This window comes from Tribolium castaneum, chromosome 6 (assembly GCF_031307605.1).
Source record: "Tribolium castaneum strain GA2 chromosome 6, icTriCast1.1, whole genome shotgun sequence".
Lineage (NCBI taxonomy): Eukaryota > Metazoa > Arthropoda > Insecta > Coleoptera > Tenebrionidae > Tribolium > Tribolium castaneum.
Window position 1 is genome coordinate 5,045,882 of NC_087399.1, and position 26,711 is coordinate 5,072,592.

Below are 26,711 nucleotides of genomic sequence, written 5' to 3' on the forward strand. Positions count from 1 at the left end.
TTGCAATTAAGTTTTATGAAATTATTGGTTTGTGAAATAAATAAATACGACACAGCAATAAAATACACCTACCTTCATATCGCTTCCACGTTGGCTACCGTTTGTAGCATTAAAAAAAAGTAATAATAAAAATGAAACCAAAAAAAATGTTTATTTGCATTAAATTTTGAGCAAGCCACTTTCATTCATTGAAATTAAAGGCAAAATTTTGTGGCAATACATTATTTGAGTGGTTTATTTTATTTATAGTTACTGTATTTAAAATGTGTCACTCAAAATATCACTTTTCAATACCGCATTTAAAGATTTTAATTGCAATTAAGTTTTATGAAATTATTGGTTTTTTGAAATAAATAAATACGACACAGCAATAAAATACACCTACCTTCATATCGCTTCCACGTTGGCTACCGTTTGTAGCATTAAAAAAAATAATAATAAAAATGAAACCAAAAAAATGTTTATTTGCATTAAATTTTGAGCAAGCCACTTTCATTCATTGAAATTAAAGGCAAAATTTCGTGGCAATAGATTATTTGAGTGGTTTATTTTATTTATAGTTACTGTATTTAAAATGTGTCACTCAAAATATCACTATTTAACACCGCATTTAAAGATTTTAATTGCAATTAAGTTTTATGAAATTATTGGTTTGTGAAATAAATAAATACGACATAGCAATAAAATACACCTACCTTCATATCGCTTCCACGTTGGCTACCGTTTGTAGCATTAAAAAAAATAATAATAATAAAAATGAAATAAAAAAAAATGTTTATTTGCATTAAATTTTGAGCAAGCCACTTTCATTCATTGAAATTAAAGGCAAAATTACGTGGCAATAAATTATTTTAGTGTTTTATTTTATTTATAGTTACTGTATTTAAAATGTGTCACTCAAAATATCACTATTTAACACCGCATTTAAAGATTTTAATTGCAATTAAGTTTTATGAAATTATTGGTTTGTGAAATAAATAAATACGACACAGAAATAAAATACACCTACCTTCATATCGCTTCCACGTTGGCTACCGTTTGTAGCATTAAAAAAATAATAATAATAAAAATGAAATAAAAAAAAATGTTTATTTGCATTAAATTTTGAGCAAGCCACTTTCATTCATTGAAATTAAAGGCAAAATTACGTGGCAATAAATTATTTTAGTGTTTTATTTTATTTATAGTTACTGTATTTAAAATGTGTCACTCAAAATATCACTATTTAACACCGCTTTTAAAGATTTTAATTGCAATTAAGTTTTATGAAATTATTGGTTTGTGAAATAAATAAATACGACATAGCAATAAAATACACCTACCTTCATATCGCTTCCACGTTGGCTACCGTTTGTAGCATTAAAAAAAATGTTTATTTGCATTAAATTTTGAGCAAGCCACTTTCATTCATTGAAATTAAAGACAAAATTATTACGTGGCAATTAATTATTTGAGTGTTTGATTATAATTTTATTTACTGTATTTAAAATGTGTCACTCAAACGCGACCACTAGTCACCGAATTGAAAATTTAAACCGGAAAATTTAGATTTGCTTGAGCACACGTCCGTTCACGACAACGGCAAGTAACAAACTGAATAAATTGAAGGAAACCGCACAATACACAATAATTTAAATAAACCGACCCGACTCACCTCGCCTCGCCTCGCCTCCTGCTTCCCGCTCACGATCTAACCCGTGCCATTGCTCGCTGTCGACTGAAGCGCTCTCGCCGTCTGCGCCGCACACCTAACCTCGGGACACGTCACGGATGTGACGTCACTTAAGTCTAAAACAAGTCATTACCAGAAATATTCACTGGAAAAATTCGTCAAACTTAGAAACATTCATACACAGAATTATTTAAAATAGAACAGCATTGATCTAAAAAAATTAATTATGACAAATGTATTTGCTTATAAACGTCTAAAATTATAAAAGTTTCGCATGCAGTCAATGGAAAAATAAAAATGCATGTTTTTATTTAAACAGAAACTGGCAATGTGAAATTTTGGTGCGAAAATTAGTGGTATCGCAATGCGTATAGCCACATTGTTTGTTTGTTTCGTTTTGTTGAAAATTCGGTAGGTTCCAAAAGTAGGGTTATGTTGTCACCCGAAAATGACAAAATTTATACTTTTATGAATTTTGTCTCCATCTCTGCCCTTTCAGAGCGTTATGATAGGATATTTAGGGTCGAAATCTCTACCTTTATTATGTGCTATTGCCAGATAAGGACAAAAGTTCAGAAAGTAGGGTTAGGGTGTATTATGCTCTCTTCTGAAGTGTTAAATTTTAACTTTAATGTTTTTTGTGTGCTTTCCTGCTCTTCTAGAGCGCTATTAATTATTATTGAACATGTTTAAGGACAGACAAATCTACCTTGAGTCAACGACATAAATTTCAGTGAGATTTATTGAAAAATGCACTTCTCGTGTCAACCTTTTCATGAAAAAGGGTGTTTAAACGTTTATAAAGGGTATGTTAACGTGTGTTGTTAACTTCACCACGTAATAAAACATAAAGTATAACTTGGTAATTTTTTACTTTAACTACTTCTGGATTTTCAAGCTGAAACTTACACCAAACGATTCCTCTGAGTGCCCTGATGACCGTACACTATGAATTTTCTTGTGCAAATTGAAAATAACATTAGAAAAATAATTTTTATTTTCACTCACTTTTTACTTGAATCGCCATTTTTGTTGATTTTAATTTGAGTTTATTTTTTATAATATCACGTTAATTTTTATTATTATAGTGGATCAAAGTGTCGTCTTTAGGTTAGACTATTGCCTACTATCGGTTAGGAACAACATGATCTCCAAAAATATAACGTAGTAATGAGCTCCAGAAGGTTTACGTAGATAGGTGCGTTTTTCCCAAAAATGAGTTTTTTGAGATCGAACCGCAAGTGAGTCACACTGCGAGGAGACTCCCATAGACAGAAGTTGCAAACATAAGGTGCCAGACCGGTGCCAGTTTGGCTGATTGCAAGTATGTCTTTATTATCGATTCGGTGACGACTATTAGTTTCGTAAACTTAATGGATTTAATAAATATCTTTAACATTAAATGTGATCGTGTCATGTTGGGTAAAATTCTTCCATCTGTGCTGTCTGTGCATCCACCTTTTCAAATACAATTAAGAAATTTTCATAATAATTGTATTTGATAAGGTATTGGCATCATTTTGACGTGAGCAAAAATTAAAAAAATATAAAGTAATCGGAATTATTTTAAATTCGCGCCATTTTTAGTACGTGATGATGCGGCTAGATGGCTTCAGCTAGGAATTCATTGCCAACCATTATGTTCCGCTTCTATAAAAGTGTTATTCTAGGACTTTAATTAAATCGTCATCACTAGTGCTGTCCATGTCACCTTCAAGCAAGACGTATCAATATTGCAGCCTGATGAAGATTTAATTAAAATAGAAACGTCGCTAAAAATATGTAGTTTATTTGGTTTTGATTTTGAACAAAAGATACGAGTACAGTTATGCAAAAGTAAGATTAAGAAATATAAACAAAATTATTTTTATTTTGTCAAATTTGTTAAACCAAATAATTATACGTAATAGCGCCATGTTTCATGCGTCAGTTTTTCACATCGAAAATTATTGATTACATTTATGATTTTATTATTTAGTTAACTGATTTAGTTATCACAGAATGATGCAATAATTTGTTAAAATGAACAGAATAATTATCTAGATTTTCTCTTATTTTTTGACATCTTTTTAGCTTAGTTTTGAATTTGATTTCAATTAGTTAAAAATTTTTCTAGAAAACAATCTGCTTTATACAATTATTTTTTATCACATTTCTTTTTATTGTTTGCTTGTGGAATTTTTAAACAATTTTTTTGTAAAAATATTCTAATAAACTATAAAAATCGAATCGATTTCTTGGAAAATTATTCGTCTTTATCTTTCAAACCAGCCCTTAAAAATGCAATTCAAAACAAATTATGTAACAAACAAGTCAATAACGTCTATGATCTAATACAATATCAAAATAGTTGGACTGGTCGCTAAAATGATCATGAACTAATGCCCTATTTGAGAAAACAACAAGAAACTGCATAATACTTCCGGCCACATGCAGAGATTTCAATAAAAATAATTCATAATTTATAATCGTCTTAATTAAAAGGTATTTTATTTGGATTGTCGGGTCATAGGTCATTGAATCTTCCCTTTATCGTAAGCATTTTATAATCAACCGCTTCAGAAAACAAGAATTTTTCAATAATAATTTCGCAAAAGTCAAGGTTATAAAATTGTTCCTTTATCTGTAATGTGTAATCAGAATGCGTAAAATCGTTTCACACACAAACATGATACTGATACTGGGTTGCTATAGCAGCAAAGAACGAAGAAGCAAAGAGCGTTATCTTTGAAAGAATTCCATTTTTTTGCAACTCGATTAAAAAATAGCCAATGTTCGGGCACAAAATAATTTTATTATAAAACATTTCGTACATTGTATATCATTAACGCTTCTTGAATCCCAACCAGAATCCCTTTTCTGCGGTCATGGTGAAGGGATTTTTGGTGAGTTTGAGCGGGATTTGCGTCCTCTCAACCGGGATCAGCTCGAAGTTGGCCAAAATGTAGAAGAAGAAGAGTTTGGTTTCAATGAGCGCGAATCTCTGGCCGATGCAGTTCCTGGGCCCGGACCCGAACGGCATGTAGGTGTAGGGCTCGATGTTGGCTTTGTTTTCTTCGCTGAAGCGCTCAGGCTCGAAGCGGTCCGGATTGGGGAAGTATTTGGGGTCCCTGTGTAGCGCATAAATGGGCAAAAGCACGGTGTCGTTCTCCTTCAAATGGATGGGCTTCTCGTCGGGCCTCGCCGGCTCGATGGTGTAGGGCTTGGTGCAGACGCGGTCCACGGCTGGGGCGTTGGGCCACTTGCGGAGGGTCTCGGAAGTGACCATGTCCATGTACTTCATGTTGACGATGGCCTCGTAGGTGACCTTTCCGTTGCAGTTTTGCATGACTTCGTCCACTTCCTGGCGGAGCTTCTCCTGGCAGTCGGGGTTCGTGGCGAGCTCGTAGGACATGAAGGACATGAGGGAGGCGACGGTGTCGAAGCCTCCGAAGAAGAAGATGAGGGCTTGCGTGGCGATGTCTTGGTCGGTGATTTCGGTCTTCATTTTGTTGGATTCTTGGTAGCCGGTGGATTTTTTGGCGTGGTTTTTGGCCTCCATCAGCAAGTGGATCAGGTCGGGACGGACGATGCCATGCTTCTGGCGACTTCCGATGTTCTCAGTGACGAGTTTCTCGAAGAAACTGTTGACTTCCTTGGAGTAGAAACTGATTTCCAGAGACTGTAAACAAGTGTTAATTCTGTTTTTTTTCTCAATTGGTGGTCATTACCTTGCAAAATTCTGGAAACAGGAAGTACCCCAACAATTTAACGTTTTTCCAAAAGCCGCTGAAATCTTGCGATTTCTGGGCCAAAGAGTAGAATTCGTTCTTGGGTTCTTGGAGAGAGTCGCAGGTGATTCCGAACATGGTGCTAGCCATCACATCGTTAGTGTACCGCGTGAATGAATTTTTGATATCAAGGGTGATAACGTCCTTATTTTCTTTCAAAAGACTTTGGGCGAACTGTTCTCCTCTTTCGGAAATCAGCGAAAACATGTACTTGAGCTTGCTGCTGGTGAAGACAGGGCTGAGGGTGGACCTCATGTCGCGCCATTTCTGCCCTGATAGAGGGTCGGATTCTTCAGGGATCACAATTCTGTGGTCCACAAAGTGCTCAAAATCTTTGACTGTGATTTTTTTGATAAGTTCGGGGTCTCTGATCAGCAGCACAGGTGTTAAAAATTGGTAAATGCCGCAATATCTGTAATTTATTATTTAGTTTCTAAACCGAAAAATGTTTCTTTCCCAACATTACCTTGCCTCTTTGTCAATTTGGTTATACAACATATCAACCACTTCGGCGTTGGTTTGTTTCCGGAGCATGGGGCCCCAGTAGTCTCCAAAAATAAAAACTGGTTTTCCCTGTTTGACTCCTCTTTCGGTCCAGTATTTGTAGGGCCTGCTGAGTAACCAGTAGGTTACCAGCAAGACAGCGGCCAGGATAAGTGCCCAAAACATTGTACAAATCACACAAAACTTATCACTAATTAATACTAATTGCCGAACTGGTTACGAGTGAATGAGTCGATTCAAATTCGCTCTTTATAAAGTAATCGGTGCTGGGGGTTCGGCTGATTTTGAAACATTTATCGCACATTTGTTGCAAGAGTGTTAAAGTGCAGAAGTCACAAATATTTTCAATTTACGCAACGTTCCTTTTTTAGAATTATTCCAGAAGTTGTTTAGAGAGATGAATGAACAACAGGATGGGGAGAACGTCTGATTGGTGGGTTCTCGCCGAAATTTGCAACAAAAAAAAAGTTTACGACTTACGCTTGGTTTAAAAATATTCGATTGGTTATTTATACGTTTCATTCTTTGCAGATAATTCCTAACGATTAAGTTATCGCTTTTATTTTACAATGTTGAAATCACTAAAGTGGCAAATGCTGGAAATTTACTGTAGCAAATAATATTAATTACCTCAGTTGAACTTGAAAAAATGCTTTAATTGTTGTTTGTGGTAAGTACTTAAAATTTCCTTGATTTTTTATATTTAAAAAAAATAACAATGGTTCGAAATATTCAAATTTTTATATGATCTTTACTTTCCGGCAGTATTCCGCTAGCTTATTTTTTATTTCTAAATTATTCCTACGTTTTTTAAATAAATTACAATAGTTCTTTATTCTAATGAAATCATATTTTTTGTTATAAAAATTTGAGTTATGCTATGTATATTTCTAAACAAACCTTTAAAAAATTTAAGTTTTAGGAAGAAATCTGATAAATAAAAATAAATTTCTCCACATGATTAAATATAAAACAGTCTGATGAAACTACTCATTATTTTACGTTAATAAAATAACAAAATATCTGTCGTCTTACAGTTTCAATTTTTTTAATATGTTGAAACTATTAAAACTGATTCACAATCAGTCCACTCGAAAAAGCTAGTTAAAAAACATAAATAATATGATCTGTTGTTAGTTTGAACGTAATAATGTTATATTTGTAGACAATTTTTGGTTAAAAAATATTATTCGGTTTTTTATTTAATAAATCAATAAATTTCATAAATTTACTTTTTTATTAAAAGATTTCCAAAAATTCCTGTTTATGTTTGATAATAAAGATTAGAGAGTCTCTGTTGCCATGTGTACGAACGTCACTGATTCGTTTGTTGTTCTGTTAGGAGATTGGTCAAAGAAAATATCTAAAATGTTTATATGCGTATGTATTTGATATTTGCAATAATTGCAGTTTTGTATGCAAAACTTTTGTGCAATGTGTTAACTTAGAAATAAATATTTTTACTTCTATTATCTTTTTTTGATCAAATAAATAATTTTTGCAAACATACAGTATGTTTTACACAATTTTACAGAACTTGTAATTAATTAATCAACAAGTACGTACCTACGTTGTAATTTTTAAAAAAGGATAAACTACTGAAAGTTATGTATTTTTTTTCAATTTGTAATCGAGTTTCTATCGGATTACCTATTGTACATTTAACAAATGCAGGTCTCGGGATTTACGTTTTATACTTTGTAGGTACTTTACTATTACTGAGTGCTGTAAAAAATCAGGAACGAGGAAAAAACAAAAAATAACTAAATACACTTGATATTTTATTATCCATTCCTGAAGAACCTTATAAAATAAATTTATTTTAAAGTGGCTTTTGGACAAAAATTAATACAATACAATACACAATACATAATAAATTCAAAACTAAAATTTATTTTACTTAAAGAACTTCTTGTTTTTTTGTAAACTGAATTTCTGTCATCTCGTCAGGTACTATCTCAGATTATGGTAACAGGTAAAATATCAGAGCTAAATTTTTAAGCAAAGCAAATCAAGATCTAGCACAGCTCGGTCCAGCTCAAAAAGACAAGTTCTACGTATCTTCATCTTTGTAGTGTTATTTGTGTTATCTTATGTAATTTTCACTGATACAAGTTTTATTTATTTTTAATACTGTCGAAAAATCAAACAAAAGTCGCTACCTAAGTATATTTAAATGAGTATACAGTACGTGTTATATTAATTAAAAACAATCAAAAACTGACTTCTGTTAAAAGCATGTTTATTTGTTGCTTTCGCGTCGTTTGAGCCCAAACCAAAATCCGTTTTCGGCCGTCATGCTGAAGGACTTTCTATTGAGCTGCAACGGTATTTCTGTCTTCTCGATTGGCACAATTTCAAATTTGGACAAAATGTGGAAGAACAGAGCTTTGGTTTCAAGAAGAGCAAATCTGGATCCAATGCAATTCCTAGGGCCGACACCGAAAGGCATATACGCATAAGGGTTAATGTTATTTTTATTTTCATCGCTGAATCTCTCCGGGTCGAAACGGTTGGGTTCTGGGAAATACTGAGGGTCTCTATGAATGGCAAAAATTGGAATCCACACGACTGAGTTTTTCTCCAAGTGGATTGGTTTTTCTGTCGGGTCTTTGGGCTCGATTGTGTAGGGTTTGTTGCAAAGGCGGTCGGAGGCCACAGCCGTGGGCCAAAGTCTCAACGTTTCTAAAACCAAAAATTTAATAAATTGTGAATTTAAATAAATCGTGAGTTTACCAGAGATCACCATGTCCATATATTTCATTTTCATCAAAGCTTCGTATGTCAGCTTTCCCTTGCAGGCTTCCAAAGTCTCGTCAATTTCTTGGTGGAGTTTTTCCTGGACGTCAGGATTAATTCCAAGTTCGTAAGACATGAAGCACATTAGCGAAGAAACTGAGTCGAAACCACCAAAGAAAAAGAGAAGAGCTTGGGCTGTTATGTCGTCGTCGGTTATTTTTTGTTTGATTGCACCATTTTTCCCAATATCTGATTCCTCGACTGTGGCAAAACCAGTGTCTAAAATTGGCTCTTGTTCTTCATTTTTCAAACCATTTTTTCTCGCTTCTAATAATAGATTGATCATGTCGGGTCTGACAATGCCATGTTTCTCTCTGTTATTAATATTATCCTTGACCAGTCTTCGAAAGAAGCTACTAACAGCCTTGGGAAAGAAATTGATCCCTAAATACTAAAAAATTACTATTAAATGTTACTTGTATTAATTTTGTTTCTTGTTAATTACTTTAAACAACGTGGGACATGATAAAAGTATCAAAAATTTCAGATTTCTCCAAAACCCTTTAAAATCTGTAGCTTCTTTCCCCATCAAATAAAATTCGTTATTGCGTTCTTCCAACGAATCAATTTTTACACCGAAAGCTGTGTTTGCAATAACATCATTCGTAAATCTGGTAAACGTATCTTTCATCTCAATTGTGATTACATCTTCCTTTTGTTTTAAAAAGTGGCCAATGAATTGCTCCGCACTTTCGGAAATTAATACAAACATGTACTTCATTTTACTGCTAGTGAAAGCTGGACTCAAGGTACTCCTCATGTCCCTCCACTTCTGATTAGTCAAAGAGAAAAGGTTTTTGCTCCACAACGGGTCAACGTCTTCCGGAATAAAACTGCGATGGTTTAAAAACGAATCAAACTCCTTTACCGCAATTTGTTTGATCAAATCCGGGTCTTTCAGTACGAGAGTTGGTGTGAAAAACTGATACATTCCACTGTATCTGTTACAAAAAAATTAGCAAATTATTAGTTGAGTTTTAAAACACTGACCTGGCACCTGGCGCGATATTGTACACCATTTGGACCAAATCAGCAAAAGATTGTGTGTGGACAATTGTGCCCCAACTGTGCCCAAATACGGGCACTGGGTTCCCTTGCTCCACGCCAAGGTTCGTCCAGTATTTGAACGGCCGGATTAGGAATAAATAGGAAAGTGCAATTATTGCAATTGATACCAAAATCCACAACATTTTGGACACTGTTACTAGGACGTTGCGCGTTATCCGCGAATATAAATACGACTGATCTGTGATGATCTGTTCCGCGAAATGTAATCAAACGCACTTTGTTTGTTTGCACTGCTTCAACCTTGGCTTTGGAGTATTATTTGTCTAATACCTAAGCAATATTGTTGACGAATTAGGCTGCGAATTTTTGCGGCAAATTTATAAATTTGGTCCTAATTGTGGCAGTGACGAATTATAACAAGGGGTCCATTTGAAACAATCACCTTCATTGGTGTCAAGGTTTCATAACAGAACATTTAACTTGCACCAAGTTACAACATAATAGACAATCGTAAAAGGCTATTGATCCTCTAGATATAGGAATTAGATAAGAATGAGACGGTAAACACCTTATTAAATTTATTACTAATCTATCTTTCTTAAAATTTTACCCATTGATTTTTTAAACAATTTTCGAAAACACAAAACGTTATTTATTTTTTATTTACATTTATTGGGTCATTTAAATAAAGTTTTTACAACTTATCACTACGCCGCTTCAGGCCCAACCAGAATCCGTTTTCGGCAGTCATATTAAACGACTTCCGGTTGAGTCGCAACGGTATTTCCGTTTTTTCTACGGGAATAATTTCGACGTTTGATAAGAGGTGGAAGAATAGTGCTTTGGTTTCAAGTAGGGCTAGTCTAGTTCCAAGACAGTTCCTCGGTCCGGTCCCGAAAGGCAAATACGTGTAGGGTTTAATTTTGATTTTATTTTCTTCATTAAACCTTTCGGGGTCAAAACGGTTCGGCTCAGGGAAATATTTAGGGTCCCTCTGAATGCCAAAAATTGGCACCATTACGACGTCACCTTTCTCCAAACGGAGTGGTTTCTCTGTTGAGTCCTTTGGTTCAATTATATACGAAGTGTTGCAAACGCGATCAGTCATCCCGTTTGCTGGCCAAAGCCTTAACGTTTCTAAAGCAGACGATTTATTACGATTTTGGAAACGCGACAATTACCTGACACCACCATGTCCATAAATTTCATTTCTACCAAAGCCTCATAAGTGAGCTTTCCGTCACAACGTTCGTAAGTTTTGTCAATTTCGCGGAGGAGTTTCGTTTGCACGTCCGGATTGGCCGCAAGTTCGTACGACATGAAGGACATTAGTGAAGAAACTGGGTCAAAACCGCCCATGAAAAAAATAATGGCTTGAGATGTTATATCCTCGTCTGTTATTTTCTGTGTGTCTGAATTTTTTCGTGCTTCTAGTAGTAGGTTGACCATGTCAGGTCTCACAATTCCGTGTTTTTCCCTATTTGCGATATTCTCTTTTATGACTTTGGTGAAGAATTTGCCAACTTTTTTGGAGAAAAATGTAAGTTTCAAAAACTGAAAAATTGTGTTAAGCCGTGCCAACAGTTTAGTTATTTGTTACTTTAGCTACTCGGGGAAGGATAACAAATGTCAGGAATTTCAGAAAGGTCACCACGCCCTGAAAATTTGTGATTTCAAGTCCCATCAAATAAAATTCATTGTTGGGCTCTTCTAACGAATCAATTTCCACACCAAAGGCTGTATTAGCGATAACATCGTTCGTAAACCTACTAAATATATCTTTCATTTCAATTGTGATAACGTTATCATTCTTTTTCGAAAAATGCCCAGTAAATCGCTGCGCACTTTCGGAGATCAGACCAAACATGTATTTCATTTTGCTGCTTGTAAATGCCGGACTGAGTGTATTTCTCATGTCTTTCCATTTTTGATCGGTTAACAATATCAGGACTTTTCCCATTAGTGGCTCACAGTCTGGTGGAATGAAGCCCTTGTGGTTCATGAACAAGTCAAAATCTTTTACTGTTATTTGCTTGATCAGTTCTGGGTCTCTCAAGACCAGCATTGGTTGGAAAAATTGATACATTCCACAGTATCTGATAATAATCATTTAAAAACCGCGCTTGCTTGTGCCACTCACCTGGAATCAGGAGCGATGTTATAAACCGTTTGAATCATCTCCGAAAAGGATTGTTTGTGTAGGATTGTACCCAATAGGTGCCCAAATACGGGCACCGGGTTGCCTTGGGCCACTCCTTTTTTAATCCAGTGTTTGAATGGCCGGATTAAAAGCCAGTAGAATAGGGCAATTATTGTAATTACAGCAGTTGAAAACCATATCATATTGACACAGTTTATGAAAATCGACGACTGAAGCGCGCAACTTGTTTGTTTGTATTGTTTTGACCTTGGTTTTCAGTTAGTTTTAGGAGAATGAAAGTAATTATTGCCAGGTTCTATTTTCAGAGCTCATTATTCAATTAGTACTCGCATTTAATCAACATTATTAACTTCCGGTTACTGCATCTAAATCAATTACGGGTGCACTATTTTAAGTTATCGATTGTGTAAAAGGACTGGGAATAAATGTTAGCAAGCGTAAAGTGCATTTAATAATTTCAGTGACAAAAATACTGGTTAGTTATCATTTTTACGCCGCTTGAGACCCAACCAAAACCCATTTTCCGCCGTCATATTAAAGGACTTGCGGTTGAGTTGTATGGGAATTTGCGTTTGTTCCACTGGGGTTATTTCAAATTTGGATAACAGATGAAAGAACAGCGCTTTGGTCTCAAGGAGGGCGAATCTAGAGCCGATGCAGTTCCGCGGTCCGGCCCCAAAGGGCAAATAGGTGTACGGTCGGATGTTGGCTTTATTTTCGTCGCTAAATCTCTCGGGGTCGAAGCGATTTGGTTCGGGAAAATTTTTCGCGTCCCGGTGGATGCCGAAAATTGGCACAATTACGTTGGTATTTTTTTCCAAATGAAGCGCCTTCTCGTTGGGGTTTTTTGGCTCAATGGTGTAAGGTTTGGTGCAAACACGGTCAGCCGAGACATTTGTGGGCCAAAGCCGCAATGTTTCTACAAAGTGAGTTACAATTTAGAGTTTGAAACAGTCAAGTGGCCCACCTGACACCACCATGTCCAAGTACTTCATTTTGATCAGTGCTTCGTACGTGAGTTTGCCGTCACACGATTCAAAAGTTTCGTCAACTTCGCGGAGGAGTTTTGCCTGGACGTCCGGGTTTAGCGCAAGTTCGTACGACATGAAACACATCATTGAGGAAACAGAGTCGAAGCCACCGAAGAAAAATAAGAGGGCTTGAGCGGCTATGTCCACGTCAGTCAGTGTTTGTCTAACCATTCCGTTTTTTCCAATTTCTGACTCTTCGGCCGTGGCAAAACCTGTGTCTAAAGCGTGCTCTTGTTCTTCGTATTTCAAACCGTTTTTTCGAGCTTCTAGGAACAGATTGATCAAGTCAGGTCTCACAATTCCATGTTTTTCTCGTTTGGCAATGTTGTCCCTGACTAGTTTTACGAAGAAATCGGCAACGTTTTTGGAGAAAAATCGCCAACCAAGTGACTGGAATTCTACGATTAAACAACGTTACGCAATTTTGCTCAATTACTTTGAATAATGTCGGGAATATGAAATAAATTACGATTTTCATGTTTCGCCAAAAACCCCTAAAATCGGTGGCTTCTATCCCCATTAAGTAAAACTCATTGTTGCGTTCTTCCAACGAGTCAATCTTGACCCCGAACGCAGTGTTGGCAATCACATCGTTTGTGAACCTTGTGAATATGTCTTTCATCTCAATTGTGATTAAATCCTGGTCTTGGTTTGCGAAATATTGCGCAAACTGCTCAGCGCTTTCCGAAATTAGGGAAAACATGTATTTCATTTTACTGCTGGTGAAGGCCGGGCTAAGCGTACTTCTCATGTCTCTCCACCTCTGATCAGTTAAAGCCACCAAATTTTTTCCCCACAGTGGGTCACAGTCCTCGGGAATAAAAGCCATGCGGTTTACGAAGTGGTCAAAATCTTTCACTGTTATCTGTTTTATTAACTCTGGATCTCTGACTATAAGAATTGGTGAATAAAACTGATAAATTCCGCAATATCTAATAATCACAAATTAACAAAAATGTATTGGTTTAATGGACTCACCTGGCATCGGGAGCAACGTTATACGACATTTGAATAAATTCAGAAAGTGACTGCTTTTGCAGGGTGGTACCCAAACAATGCCCAAAAAGGGGCAATGGGTCACCTTGCTGGACGCCCTTTTCCGACCAATATTTGTGATAACGTCTCAATTGATGATATGAGATCGCAATTATTGCAGCGATTACAATTAAAATCCAAAACATTTTTGATCACAACTAGTCGCCGGTTTGGTGCGAAATGATTGTACAAAATCACTCAAAGGGAGATAGCTTCGACCTTGCGTTGAATGTTTGACGAAACAAGGTGTGCATTATCTGCGACTGAATAGTGGAATCTCTATCCACATGATTTATAGTCACTCCAAAAAGCTTCTAGAATAGAAGTTTGTGCTTGTAAACGAGTCATTTTCACCCGCAATAAAACAAAGTCATAGAATAAACAAGTTTATTTAAGCCAGTTACAGAGTCACAACAGTATTTTATTTCTGACGCCTCTTAAGACCCAGCCAAAACCCATCTTCGGCCGTTAGCGCAAACTGTGTTTTATTAATTTTTAATGGTATTTGTGTCCGTGGTATTGGAGTAATCTCGAAGTGGGACAAAATGTAGAAAAACAAAATTTTCATTTCAAGGAGAGCAAATCTGGACCCAATACAGTTCCTCGGTCCAAGTCCGAAAGGTAAATAAGTGTAGGGCTTAATGTTAGCTTTATTTTCCTCGTTAAATCTCTCGGGATCAAAGCGATTGGGGTCCGGAAAATAGTTGGGGTCTCTATGGAGGGCGTAAACTGGGATCCAAACGGCTAGATTTTTTTCTAAAAGAAGGGGTCTCTTGTCTGGCGATTTGGGCTCAATTGTGTATGGTTTGTTACAGATCCGGTCCGTGGCCACACTTATTGGCCATTTTCTTAGCGTTTCTAGAAATAATTGTTACGACTGGTTATCAATAATAGATAAAACAACTACCGGAAACTACCATATCCAAGTATTTTAAATTCATTAAAGTATCGTATGTTGGTTTTCCTTCAACTGAATCTATTTCCTGGAGTAGTTTTTCCTGGATTTCTGGATTGGTTGCTAGCTCGTACGACATGAAACACATGGCTGAAGAAACGGTGTCAAAACCGGCGAAAAAGAAAATCAGGGCTTGGGCCGTTATGTCTTCATCGGAGATTGGTTCATTCGAAACGTTTTTTCTAGCTTCCATTAGGAGGTAAATCATGTCGGGTCTGACGATTCCAAACTCTTCTCTTTTGGTGATGTTCCCCTTGATTAAATTAGTGAAAAAATTGGCCACCGATTTGGAGAAAAACCTGACTTTGCATAATTTAAATACTTGGGGGATTAAAAAGAACAAAAGCAATTTAATATTTTTCCAGAAACCTTTGAGATCGGTGGCTTCCTTCCCCATCAAATAAAACTCATTTTCGCGCTCTTTTAGCGAATCACACGAGACGCCAAACGCGGTATTTGCGATAACATCGTTGGTAAATCGCGTGAAAGCGTCTTTCATTTCCACTGTTACCACATCCTCCTGCTTTGACAAAAAGTGTCTTATGAAGTATTCGGCAGTTTCGGAGATTAGTGGAAACATGAATTTCATTTTACTGCCGGTGAAGGCCGGACTAAGGGTGCTCCTCATGTCTCTCCACTTCTGATTGGTCAAAGCGAAGAGGTTTTTGCCCCAGAGTGCGTCACACTCTTCCGGAATAAAAGTGCGATGGTTCAAGAAATAATCGAAGTCTTTTACTGTGATTTGTTTGATCAAATCTGGGTCTCGGACGACCAGAGTCGGCATTGTGAATTGATACATTCCACAGTATCTAGCAGCCAAGTTTTTACAAAACAAGAGATGGGTTTAGATAATACTGACCTGGAATTAGGTGCCATGTTGTACACCATTTGAATACAATCGGCGAAAGATTGTTTATGAAATGTTGTGCCCATGAAATGTCCAAGTAAGGGTTTTGGATTTCCTTGAATTACACCCCTTTCAAGCCAGTATTTATGCGGTCGGTAAAGAAACCGATAGCTTAATATCACTATTACGGCAATTAAACACAGCAAAATCATCTTTTATTAAATTTTCCCGATTACTTATTCTGTACAAGACCAAGTAGCTCGGTGTTTGCCACTGCACACAGTTTTATTTTCAATATTATTTGATTTATCAAATAGTTTTAACCTTGGCCTTACCCTACGTAGTGCGTAACATGATAATGAGTTTAAAGTGAATAATAGAGATTTATTTCTACCTTCTACGGGGTGATTCAGATAAAATAAAGTCGCTTGCTCTAACTTTAATGCAAATAAACCTTTTTTAATGGTTTTCTTTTTAATTTCTTCTTAATGTCTTGCTACAAACAGTAGCCAACGCAGAAGCCATATAAAGGTAGGTGCATTTCTTTCTATTTATCGTGTAAGGTGTTGAATTTAATAGCTTGAGTACCATATATTGGAACGTATTGTTAATTCTTTAATATTGAAAACAGCCCCTTGTAATTTTTATTCAAATAAAGATTTTTAATGGTCTTTTTAATTTTTTTAATGTTTTGCTACAAACAGTAGCCAACGCAGAAGCCACGTGAAGGTAGGTGCATTTTTTTTCTATATATCATGTGAGGTGTTGAATTTATTAGTTTGAGTACCATATATTGGAAGGTATTGTGTATTCTTTACTTTGAATAATATTAATAACAGTCGCTTGTTGCAAATATTTTTTTTAATTGAATTCATATTAATGTCTTGCTACAATTAGTAGCAAAAGCATCAGATGTCATATAAAGGTAAGTGTATTTTATTTAACACCAAGTAAAAAAAAGATATTTGTGTTGTATTTCTTTATTTTTTTATTTCACAAAGCAGTAATTTCTTTATTCCCCTCATTTTCTAATAATATTCGTTTACCTTATCCTTATTTCCTTTTTTCTTATCAAGAATGCTCTAAATCTCCACGTGGTTCTCGCTGGACAAATTAGTTATTAATTTGATAATTAGAGGAATCCTTAAATATTTAGTTTTATTATTATTATTATTTAGAGTTGTCTATGGAATTAACGTTTATTTTTAGAGTTTGTTATTTAGTTTTATTTAAGCTTAATATTAAGGTTTTTTTCATATAAAGTTTTTGAACACAGAATGTTCGCTTATATTATTTATTACAATACGTGTTTAACGTATAAAAAGCAAGTATAAGGTAAGTCAAATCTTTTGGTTGGTATTTAGGATAGTATTTAACATTTAAAAAAATGAGCAATTTTTTTGATTTATTATTATTATTGTTGCTACTTTAAGTAAGTATGTATATCCATTGAAATTAGCTATATACATTGCATTTCTAATGGAAATGTTTGTGCTACGTGGGTAGGTATAAGGTATGTAAAATTTGAAAATTTGGAGACCAAAAAACCTATATCTACAATAGGTAGGTAATAAACTAAATATTTCTGTATATTTTAATGTTCTTGGTCCTATTTATTTTTGTTTTATTTATTTTTAATTTTTTATTCAAAATGGTAGGTGTGAAATTATGAATAAACGTTTCCAAAAATTATTTCCAAAAAATAGTTATAATAATAATTAAACAAACTTCCACAGTTCCACAATGGCCCTCGTTAATTAGTTTTATGATTTTCATTAAAATTGTTGTTTTTTAGAATGAATGTAGAATTTAAGTAACCAAATGCGTCCATTGTATTAATCACTCTAAGCTGATTGGTTTCTCACATAAATACAATGGCCCTTGATAAATCAATCGGCCCAATCAGATCATTGCATTTAAATATTGAATGAATACTGCAAAAAATTTATGAATGATTTGCTGTAAAAATAATGGCCGACTTCAAACGGCCGTACGTTAATTTCATTCAAAACTCATAAATCGTAAATGGAGTGGTAGGGAAGAGTGGAGGTGGAAACGTCAAACCATTGTAACCTCACATTTTGACTTTACAAAACTAATTTTTAGATGTTATCTTTACCATGTATTATGTTGTGATAAGAGAATCTCAACCGGACGATTTTCCGTCCGTTTCCGAAGTCGTAAGAAACGCCTACATTTCCAACGTGACTAAAGCCTTCATTTCGGCGCTTTTTAACGAAGTATTAACGCCCACACTCTTTATACGTTTCAAAAAACCAATTTTAGGTCACTTTCCAAGCAATTGTGCTATTGGCAGCCTTCATGTTCATTTTCATGGGCGTACCTTTACAGTATTGTTTACTATCAGTACCTGCGGTACTGATCATGTTGTACATTTTGATCTACGGTTCGTTTTTAATGAAAGCGGCTGAATTAATGCACAGTAAGAGGGCCCTACAGTGCTGGGTCGCTGAAGCGTACGAGCCTTACTTTTTCACAGAGAAACCGCAAAATTGTTTCCACAAAGTTATCCCACAGGAGAAGTTTCTAAATGAGGGAATAAATAACACAAATTATAGGAAAACAGTAAGTTTATTTCACACATTACATTGCTTCAAATGACTAGAATTAACTGTATTGTCCTTCTTATTACTGGCACACCAGCGTGCAAACTTTTTCACGAACTCGCAAGTCAGAGGGTTTGAGTCAATGTAAACAATTGTTGATTGCAAGTCTCTCAGCACGTAATCATGCAACGATGGCAGTTGGTTGTTCTCCAGATTGAGGATTTCAATGGAATTGAACTTCTTGAAAGTGTTCAAGTCCACGTGTTCGATAATATTATTCCCGAAATTGAGTTCTTTAATATTGTAAAGTCCCTCGAGTTGTCCCAATTTTACACGTTTCATTTGATTGTCGTTCAGTTTGAGAAAAGAATCTTCCCCTTGTCCCACCCCATTGAAAGTGCCTTTAAAACACTCGGACGCCACTGTTTCGATTTTATTAAAACTGAAATCAATTTGTCGCAAAAAGGGAGTGCCTCTGAACATGTGGGTGTGCAACAGTCGCAGTTTGTTCCCACTTAAATCAATCACTTCCAAATTTGTGATGTTGTGAAAAGCTCCGCTCTCAAGCGACTCAATTCCGTTCATTGCCAAGTACAGTTTGATTATGGCGAGGTGACTGAAGGTTCGATTTTTAACCACTTTTAGGTGGTTTTTGCTCAAGTTGAGTATTCGCAATTTTGGGAGATTCTCAAACGCGTTGTCTTCAATGTTGTCCAACCCGCAGTCTTGAATTTTGATAACTTTGAGCTTCGGCAAGTTTTGGAAACTTCCGGTTTTCAAAACGGGGATTGTCTGGTTGTCGATCCAAATGTCTGTGATTTCTTTTTCGAAATTGACGTCGTCTGCGTACGGCGATACAAAAACCGTGTTGTTTTTAACGTATCTGATTTCAATGTAGTTGAAATGTTGGGACAAAGTCGGCTGGAGAACCACAAAGAGCAGTAATAGATTAAAAATACACATCTTTATTTACGCAGAGTCGTGGTTGAACTGCGATTAAGTTATCGTAATTTTTGTTTATAGATAGTTGGGACGTGTGCTGTAATGCAGCATAATCTCTCAGAAGACTGGTCATGGTTGTTTCGCTTAGCGGTAGACGAGCGGTATTAAAGTCACAATTGATGTGAAAATAATTACGAGGTTTTTTCAGATATAGAAAAAAAGGCATAGGTTTGATGTTGACGCAAACTGCGCAAAACTGGAGTCGGATTCATAGGTTTGATTACATGGAACTAGTCATTACCGAGTGTCAGGAGGAAGCTAGGCAGTTATTTAGTAACGCCGGGTAGAAAAATTGATTTTTCTTGAGTAAAATTTAATATTTGTTTTTTAGGTTCGAGATTAAGCAAATGTATCACAAGCGACTCTTTACGAGTGCCTTTACTTTACAAATGTTTCAGTTGAGAGCGGAAGTGAGATCTACGTTTAAATAAAATTGTGGTTGTTCTATTTATACTTTTATAAAATAAAATAATTTTTGTTATCAGTGTGTTTTTATTTTTGAATTTTTATTGAAACAGCACATAGAGTGACAGAGTAGTGCGTAAAACACATAAGAAAGCAATACGTTAAATTCGAGAAAATAATTGGTGCAAAGTTTATGTTAAAATATCTGCAAAAGTACCTAGGGCCTGGTGGCTCAGTGGTATAAGCGCCACTTACGACGGGGGAGGTCGGGGGTTTGAACCCGGATCAGGTGTAACAATTTTTCTATGAAAAAAAGTGTAGAAAAGGTAAGGAAACAACACGTAAGCAAAAATAAGAGAATGAGAGAACACATAGACGTATAAACGTAAAGCGGAGCATAAAACTGACAAAATAAGAAAATAATGCGGCAAAAGGTAAAAGTACGTAAAGGCACCAAATTATAAACTAAGAGCACATCCTAATAAAGGGAAAATACCTTTTGTTTTGAGAGAAAAAGAGATAAACGTAAAGGTGAAACATAACTTCAAACTTTAGCGTTGAATCCTTAGATGACTTACTTCTTTAATTATAAAAAAATTAAAGGAAAACATTTAATTTATCTCTTAAAATTTTTAGTTAACTGAGATTGTTTACTAAAGTCGCGAAAAACATTGTTAATAAAAATCACAGCCACTCTGAATCCGGTAGGATTAGCGCACGTCCACTATTTTTGACTAGAAAATACACAAGTTTAGTGATTTTTGGAGAAATTATGTCCACTTTCGGCCAAAATCGTGCTGAAAGTAACAAAAAAAGTTTTTTTATTAAATAGCTTTATTTCAAAGGGTAATGTAATGTATATCTTTGCTCTAAAGTTATTTTTGTTAATCGTATCGAAAGGATGGATGAAGCTTTCTAAAAATTGCTTTCATTGTTTTCGTTTTGGCCAAGAGATGACACTATTTGTTCAGTTCGTATCTGAGAGCTCTAGTTTGAGTGAGTTTTGAACTCACTGAACACACAAAAGTGCTACCCTGTGTTCAGTTTTAAAAAGACTACCTAAAGTGTAGGTTTTTTATTTAATCGCAAGAAACAAAATTATAGTAAAAATTTTCTATCGAAAACAGCTACTGAAGCATTTTCACTGTAATTGTTTTGATATTTTTCGAAAAGGCTGCAAAAATTATATATTTCTATTATTATTATTATTATTATTATTATTATTGTTATATTATTATTATTATTATTATTATTATTATTATTATTATTATTATTATTATTATTATTATTATTATTATTATTATTATTATTATTATTATTATTATTATTATTATTATTATTATTATTATTATTATTATTATTATTATTATTATTATTATTATTATTATTAATGTTGTGTGTTTTATCTATCTGTATTTTTGTTGTTGGTATTGGTTTGCCTTTCCCTTCTTTTGTTTGCTTTTAAATGTAGATAATAATGTCTCAGAAAAACTTAAACGTAATTTATGCTCTTCAGCACAGTATCAAAATAAAAATCCGTTTGTATTAATTATAAGTTGCAAATGTCCCTTTGAGTAATTTGCTTACTTGTATATTTACTTTCACTGGCTAATAAAATATTGAACTTGTAGTTTGGTTTGGAAATAACTTGGAACTAATATAATTACCGCTTATCACCCGAATTAGAGTGTGCGCTAATAATTCTTGTTATTTCTATCTGGAGGACGTTTTGCTAACATCGAACTTTCGAACAAACAATACCTCCTCAGACGAAATTAAATTTCATACTTGCTAGCAACTTCCTTCAGTTTACTTGTTCCAGTTCAAACTTTAAATTATGCATTTATTAAAGCGATTTAAGGTACTTTAAGTTTATTTTATCACTTGGAATCAACGCATATCACCAGAGGAGCTACTTTACATTCACATTTGATTTTCAGCGGTCGGAGCGAATATTGAATTTCGCTCAAAACTGGCCTCAAGTCGAAGAATTTTCCCACAATTTTTTAAACGATTGAAGTAATAAAGATGTGGTCAAGGTTGATAAAAGTTCTCGTTTTATGAATATGCGGCTACAAATTGCACTGTTATCAAAGGAAAGGGGATTTACAGTCTTTTATAACTCATGCATTATGCATATTTTGGTACCTAACAATAACAGTGTAGTGTCAATATATGAATCTTTTATTGCCTGGGGTGAATGCGCTCTAAAGGATGTTTTAACGATTTAACGAGAAAAAGTGTAAAAAATATTGATAATAATTTATAAACTTATTTGTGATAAGTTGGTAAGAACGACATTACAGGTCAACAGCGGGGGGAGCACACACTCGCACACAATTTTTCTTATAACTTCGCCAAATCCGTTCTTAACGTTCAGTTTCTCGACTGAGTCTCCGATTTTTAAATACTTTTCTCCAAATTTGCAAGAGTCGTCTAAAAAATCGCGTTACAAACCAGTCAGACTCTTTAAAACCCACCTGTTTTAGTGCGCCCTTGGATATTTTCAGAACCATCGGCTGAAATTTTGCAATTAAATGTGATCGTTGAACGAATTGAAAAACATACGACAAATCCAGCCGTAGGGGCAGCACAGCACCCTTCCTTTCGGCCCGTAGAGCGGCGCACATCCTTGATAAAAATCCTGAATTGATCTCTCCAGCTGCACGTCGCATGTTTTTCTTTTGCAGAAAGGCTCCTCTAATTTACCCCTAAATCCCTTCTGACAAATGCAGCGTAAGCATGTTTTCTCCGGGTAGAACCTCTCCCCCTCTTTGTACTCCTTACCGTCAATTACACATCTCGCGACATTGTTATAAGGTGCTGAAAGTGTTGATAAATGAATGGGGAGATAAGTTTACGTAAATATTTACGACAACTTTGCCCACTCGCACAACAACCGTCAAGGGAGTATTGTCTGTAACACCCGCGTCCTATCGGCGAATCGAGCCATTCGTCACAATCCGAAACCGTACAGTGGAAATTCGCACTTATTTTACATTTGTATTTCGACAAAACTTAAAATAGAGACTTACTATTCCTTCTCTTTAGTGCAGCGGCATGACTGGTAACAGCTGCCATTAGATATTTGGTTATCTACGATTTCACCAATTTGGTAAATCTTGCCCTTGTAAAAACAATGCTTGTCTGAGGTTTCCAAGGCATGACAAGTGTAGCTCGCAGGACACGGATTAGATTTGGCGTAATGTGGCGAACATCCCAAGTCTTCGTACAATAAAACCCCCAAATTGTCGCATTTTTCAGCTAAAGGAACATTTTTTTATAAATTTGTTTTATTACAATTATACTTACACAGTACAGGGCTAATTATTATGAAAATGAGGTAATAAAAATTGTGCTTCATTGTTTTAGTTCATGGGAACGCTACAACTGAATGAATAAGTTTCTCAATATTTATTACAAATTAACATATTTATACCATCAATTAAGATTAATAGAGTCAAGTTTCTCTTATCGCTGTTGACGATAGAATATATTTATTAATTAAAAAATATGGAAACAGGGTTTTGTATGAAACAGTTTATACAAATGTGTTAATATTTAACCTACGCGTTGCGGTTTCATCACGGATTTGTTGTGCATTTTTATTTTGCTTTACACTGGCACATGAATTTTTAATACAATACAATTCAGACTTCTATCTATTCTACATGGTGTCTCAGTTAAGACTTTCGAGCTTAATATCTCAGTTATTTCTCAACGGATTGTTATGAAATTTAGAATGCACATATTTAAGGAGGTGGTCTTTCCATCAGGGGCAAAAAAATTAAAACACATTTCTTTTATTTAAAATACGCCAAATTATTATTGGATCATTAAACCGAAAAATAGATGGCCATACAAAAAATTAACCAAATCGCTCGGCTGATCAAAGGAAAAAATTAGATTTTGTTGTTAAAAGACTTAAGAGACTTAAAAGTTTAAAAAAGCACGTAAAAATTACTTTAGACTTCTATATATTCTACATGGTGTCTCAGCTAAGACTTTCGAGCTTAATATCTCAGTTATTTCTCAACGGATTGTTGTGAAATTTAGAATGCACATATTTAAGGAGGTGGTCTTTCCATTAGGGGCAAAAAATTAAAACACATTTCTTTTATTTAAAGTACGCTAAATTACCATTGGATCATTAAACCGAAAAATAGATGGCCATACAAAAAATTAACCAAATCGCTCGGCTGATCAAAGGAAAAAATTAGATTTTGTTGTTAAAAGACTTAAGAGACTTGAAATTTTAAAAAAGCACGTAAAAATTACTTGAGTTGTGCATTAATTGTATTTTAATCTTTACCTTCTTAAATATATGCATTTTAAATTTTATAAAAATCCGCTGCCAATAATCTGAGATATCAGGCTCGAAAGTCTTAGGTGAGACACCCTCTATGTATGGTCCATGTTTCTAGATATTGAGTGGAAATTCCAAGTTTTTGCCTTATTTTTGCACTTAATTTGTTTTAAACTTGTTTACAACATTTGTCACAATGTAAATTGCTTACTTCCGTTCTAACAAATTATTAAAAAAATTGTTCTTGTGTGATGGGTTTATTTTAAACCATGATTTCAATACTTGTGCTCTATGTTTTAGTCCAAGTGTTTTTTGCAAGTGCAGATGATTGCGATTATTTGGGAGTTTTACTTTACGAGGACTTGGGATGTGTTCCTCAATACAGCGAAGCGAACACAAACTCCGAATGTCCTGTTAAATATTCCTGTGAAGGTTTAGGACCATGGTACGACTATTGCCACTTTAGGGGAAACATTTATGAATTTTCTCAAGTTGTTGAAAAAAATTTATCTCTTCCCTCGTGTGATGAGGGTTGTTTTTGCAGCAATTTTTACACTGGGTGGGTTTAAATGATGTTTGAAATGAGACTTTAATTTTAACGTAGATACAATTTTGAGTGTGCAGTTTTGGATTGTCCTGAGTGGTTTGGAGAGCCAATACCGGAAGGATGTTACAGGAAATACACTTTGGAACATTGTTGTTCAATTGGGGAAACGTGTCGTAATATCTACATTAATTCGTTTTGTTTTTTTTTATTTATGTCTTAGCTTCTTTTACTGATGTCACAAAATGTGTGATTGATGGAGAGGAGTATTTAGAAGGTCAGGATTTTTACCCTCAAAACACCTGTCTGAGGTGTGTTTGCCAGGAAGGGTTTATAGGTGACTTAGGGCCACCTTTTTGCAAAAGAATCTCTTGTGGTGAACAGCTCAAACACGCTGTGTTCCTCCAAGAAATTTGTGCCCCGGTTTATTACCAAAAAAGTGACGAGCCGTTTTGTTGCCCCAATGACTGGATTTGTGGTACGTTTTCAAAACTGTTTTCTTGTAATGACTTTGCCGGTTTAGCCAACGGATCAGAAGTGATTAGAGGCGAAGCTCTATCAGGTGGGTTGTTTTGGCAACGACTGATTTTTCAAAGAAAAATTCCAGATGAGGTTTGCATGTTTGGCGAGTGGACGCTAAAAGTCGGCGAATGGTTTAAAAACCGTGATGAAATTTTGTGTGAATGTTTAATTCCGCCTCTGGTGACCTGTCATCTCTTTGATAAATATGACGCTTTATAATTTGAGCTAATTAAAATGATTGTCCGTTTTTATTTTTTAAAATTAGTCCTCCGAATGGGGCAATTTATTCTAGGAAAAATAAATGCGCCCAAATCAATACTCATTTAAAAGTGCGATTTGGATCAGCAGTCGTCGGATTACCAATCTGGCAAGTATAAATTAAAAGGTGTTTCTGGAAAATTCAGTTAGGGTGTAATTTAATGTTTTTCATTTTTCTTGGCGGTTTCGAATTTGCTCCGCCCTCGGGCGATGAATCCATCAATTTATTACACAATCAACATTACTTTAATTAAAAGTTGGTAAAAAACGGACGCACCGCCGCCCTTCTTTTGATATGTTTGGGAAGTTAATTTATCATAAATTAAAAAGTAATAAAAGTTTTGGCTTTCTCCCAACTGTTACGTTGAATTTCGCCTCTTATCATTCTTTTAGCAATAATTGAATGTCCTTATGTCCTATTCTCCGGCTTATTAACTCCTCAGCCGCGAGGCATGAATATTTAAATTTATGTAAATTGTGTCCGTGATGTTTTTTCGTCCAAATAATATATTTCTGGGCTCCTTTGGGACGTATTAAGTAAACATAAGGTATTTTGCGAACGCCACGTCGCTGGAACGAATTATGACATGACAGATCAGATGTCCAGACTCTTGAATACGTAATGGCGAGGGTGTAAGATAATTTTTTGCTGCATTCTGGTACAATGTTATGCAATTTAAGAGATAAAAAATCAGGGCGCGTACGCGACACGATATTGCTATAAAAGCACTTGTGTGGCCTCACATGTGTAAACACGGCAATATGGTGATTGAATTACAATTAATCAATAAGTTTAAATGCTAATGAGGGGGTCAGGTGTAGGAAAATTTGCGATTACTCAATTTAGTGCAACGGCTTTGGATTTTTCTGTGAGCATAGTTCGACATTACCTCGAGCTATTTACTATTGTTGGACTTGTACTAACTTATTCTATTATTATTATTGTTCTGTAGTAGCCCCAGATCGTAATTTCCTGCCCGATAATCAATAATTATTTAAACAAAAGCGGATTGCTTGTCCCAACATATTTTTAATAATTGATTAGCCCTTGGAATTGATTTGAGATTAAGTTTTTCGCCGTCCTGTTTCGCAGTAATGAATCTTCTTGAAAGGAGCAATTTGCCCTCGGCCTCTAGCCATGAAGAGAAAAATGTAAACATAGAGCCTGAAATATGCGCTTTTTAACTTTAATCCGGATTAGCAGCTTTTGTTCTTAATATATTTATTGGAACGTTTACTTTTCCTTGAAACACATCCCTGTAAGCTGATAGTATCGGCTGTAATTATTTCGAAGTCCCTTGACCTTGTTGCACTATTGGCTCTCG

At 35.1% G+C, this 26,711-nt stretch overlaps 9 protein-coding genes across 10 annotated transcripts; 2 read left to right on the top strand and 7 right to left on the bottom strand.

Annotated features, from left to right (window-relative positions):
- Positions 1-4,446: 4,446 nt before the first annotated feature.
- Positions 4,447-6,157, bottom strand: Cyp9f2 (cytochrome P450 isoform 9F2). Its single transcript, NM_001134234.1, has 3 exons — positions 5,909-6,157; positions 5,383-5,854; positions 4,447-5,333 (listed from the first exon to the last, which is right to left on the bottom strand). Exons 1-3 carry the CDS (start codon positions 6,109-6,111, stop codon positions 4,497-4,499), a joined length of 1,512 nt encoding a protein of 503 aa, NP_001127706.1. The 5' UTR covers positions 6,112-6,157; the 3' UTR covers positions 4,447-4,496.
- Positions 6,158-7,719: 1,562 nt separating this feature from the next.
- CYP9Z4 (cytochrome P450 9Z4) lies at positions 7,720-9,967 on the bottom strand. The gene is made up of 4 exons (NM_001170777.1): positions 9,736-9,967; positions 9,191-9,686; positions 8,683-9,136; positions 7,720-8,631 (listed from the first exon to the last, which is right to left on the bottom strand). The coding sequence occupies exons 1-4, from the start codon at positions 9,933-9,935 to the stop codon at positions 8,189-8,191; spliced, it is 1,593 nt and encodes a 530-aa protein (NP_001164248.1). The 5' UTR covers positions 9,936-9,967; the 3' UTR covers positions 7,720-8,188.
- Positions 9,968-10,316: 349 nt separating this feature from the next.
- On the bottom strand, positions 10,317-12,245 carry LOC107398486 (cytochrome P450 9e2-like). Its single transcript, XM_015982684.2, has 4 exons — positions 11,894-12,245; positions 11,354-11,849; positions 10,935-11,307; positions 10,317-10,890 (listed from the first exon to the last, which is right to left on the bottom strand). The coding sequence occupies exons 1-4, from the start codon at positions 12,094-12,096 to the stop codon at positions 10,448-10,450; spliced, it is 1,515 nt and encodes a 504-aa protein (XP_015838170.2). The 5' UTR covers positions 12,097-12,245; the 3' UTR covers positions 10,317-10,447.
- A 91-nt stretch (positions 12,246-12,336) lies between these two features.
- On the bottom strand, positions 12,337-14,243 carry LOC664285 (cytochrome P450-like protein). Its single transcript, XM_970292.4, has 4 exons — positions 13,924-14,243; positions 13,382-13,877; positions 12,882-13,335; positions 12,337-12,833 (listed from the first exon to the last, which is right to left on the bottom strand). The coding sequence occupies exons 1-4, from the start codon at positions 14,124-14,126 to the stop codon at positions 12,391-12,393; spliced, it is 1,596 nt and encodes a 531-aa protein (XP_975385.1). The 5' UTR covers positions 14,127-14,243; the 3' UTR covers positions 12,337-12,390.
- Positions 14,244-14,369: 126 nt separating this feature from the next.
- On the bottom strand, positions 14,370-16,052 carry Cyp9z1 (cytochrome P450 CYP9Z1). The gene is made up of 3 exons (NM_001130423.1): positions 15,795-16,052; positions 14,888-15,744; positions 14,370-14,838 (listed from the first exon to the last, which is right to left on the bottom strand). Exons 1-3 carry the CDS (start codon positions 15,992-15,994, stop codon positions 14,402-14,404), a joined length of 1,494 nt encoding a protein of 497 aa, NP_001123895.1. The 5' UTR covers positions 15,995-16,052; the 3' UTR covers positions 14,370-14,401.
- A 1,668-nt stretch (positions 16,053-17,720) lies between these two features.
- LOC664273 (uncharacterized) lies at positions 17,721-19,832 on the top strand. Its single transcript, XM_015982688.2, has 6 exons — positions 17,721-17,831; positions 17,889-18,022; positions 18,069-18,368; positions 19,373-19,452; positions 19,500-19,634; positions 19,683-19,832. Exons 2-6 carry the CDS (start codon positions 17,903-17,905, stop codon positions 19,780-19,782), a joined length of 735 nt encoding a protein of 244 aa, XP_015838174.1. The 5' UTR covers positions 17,721-17,831; positions 17,889-17,902; the 3' UTR covers positions 19,783-19,832.
- On the bottom strand, positions 18,356-19,345 carry LOC107398487 (leucine-rich repeats and immunoglobulin-like domains protein sma-10). The gene has a single exon (XM_015982685.2). The coding sequence runs from the start codon at positions 19,310-19,312 to the stop codon at positions 18,380-18,382; it is 933 nt and encodes a 310-aa protein (XP_015838171.1). The 5' UTR covers positions 19,313-19,345; the 3' UTR covers positions 18,356-18,379.
- Positions 19,833-21,924: 2,092 nt separating the features above from the next.
- Positions 21,925-23,214, bottom strand: LOC103313983 (hypothetical protein). 2 transcript variants are annotated; one of them, XM_008198655.3, is made up of 7 exons: positions 23,196-23,214; positions 23,069-23,140; positions 22,792-23,020; positions 22,630-22,745; positions 22,325-22,579; positions 22,237-22,275; positions 21,925-22,192 (listed from the first exon to the last, which is right to left on the bottom strand). In XM_008198655.3, the coding sequence occupies exons 2-7, from the start codon at positions 23,118-23,120 to the stop codon at positions 22,020-22,022; spliced, it is 864 nt and encodes a 287-aa protein (XP_008196877.1). In that variant the 5' UTR covers positions 23,121-23,140; positions 23,196-23,214; the 3' UTR covers positions 21,925-22,019. The 2 variants fall into 2 exon arrangements, with proteins under 2 accessions (XP_008196877.1, XP_008196876.1); XM_008198654.3 differs by lacking the exon at positions 23,196-23,214 and having other exon boundaries at positions 23,069-23,188.
- Positions 23,215-24,303: 1,089 nt separating this feature from the next.
- Positions 24,304-25,375, top strand: LOC107398488 (uncharacterized). The gene is made up of 5 exons (XM_015982686.2): positions 24,304-24,621; positions 24,667-24,782; positions 24,830-25,084; positions 25,130-25,168; positions 25,214-25,375. The coding sequence occupies exons 1-5, from the start codon at positions 24,332-24,334 to the stop codon at positions 25,345-25,347; spliced, it is 834 nt and encodes a 277-aa protein (XP_015838172.1). The 5' UTR covers positions 24,304-24,331; the 3' UTR covers positions 25,348-25,375.
- The last annotated feature ends 1,336 nt before the right edge of the window (positions 25,376-26,711 follow it).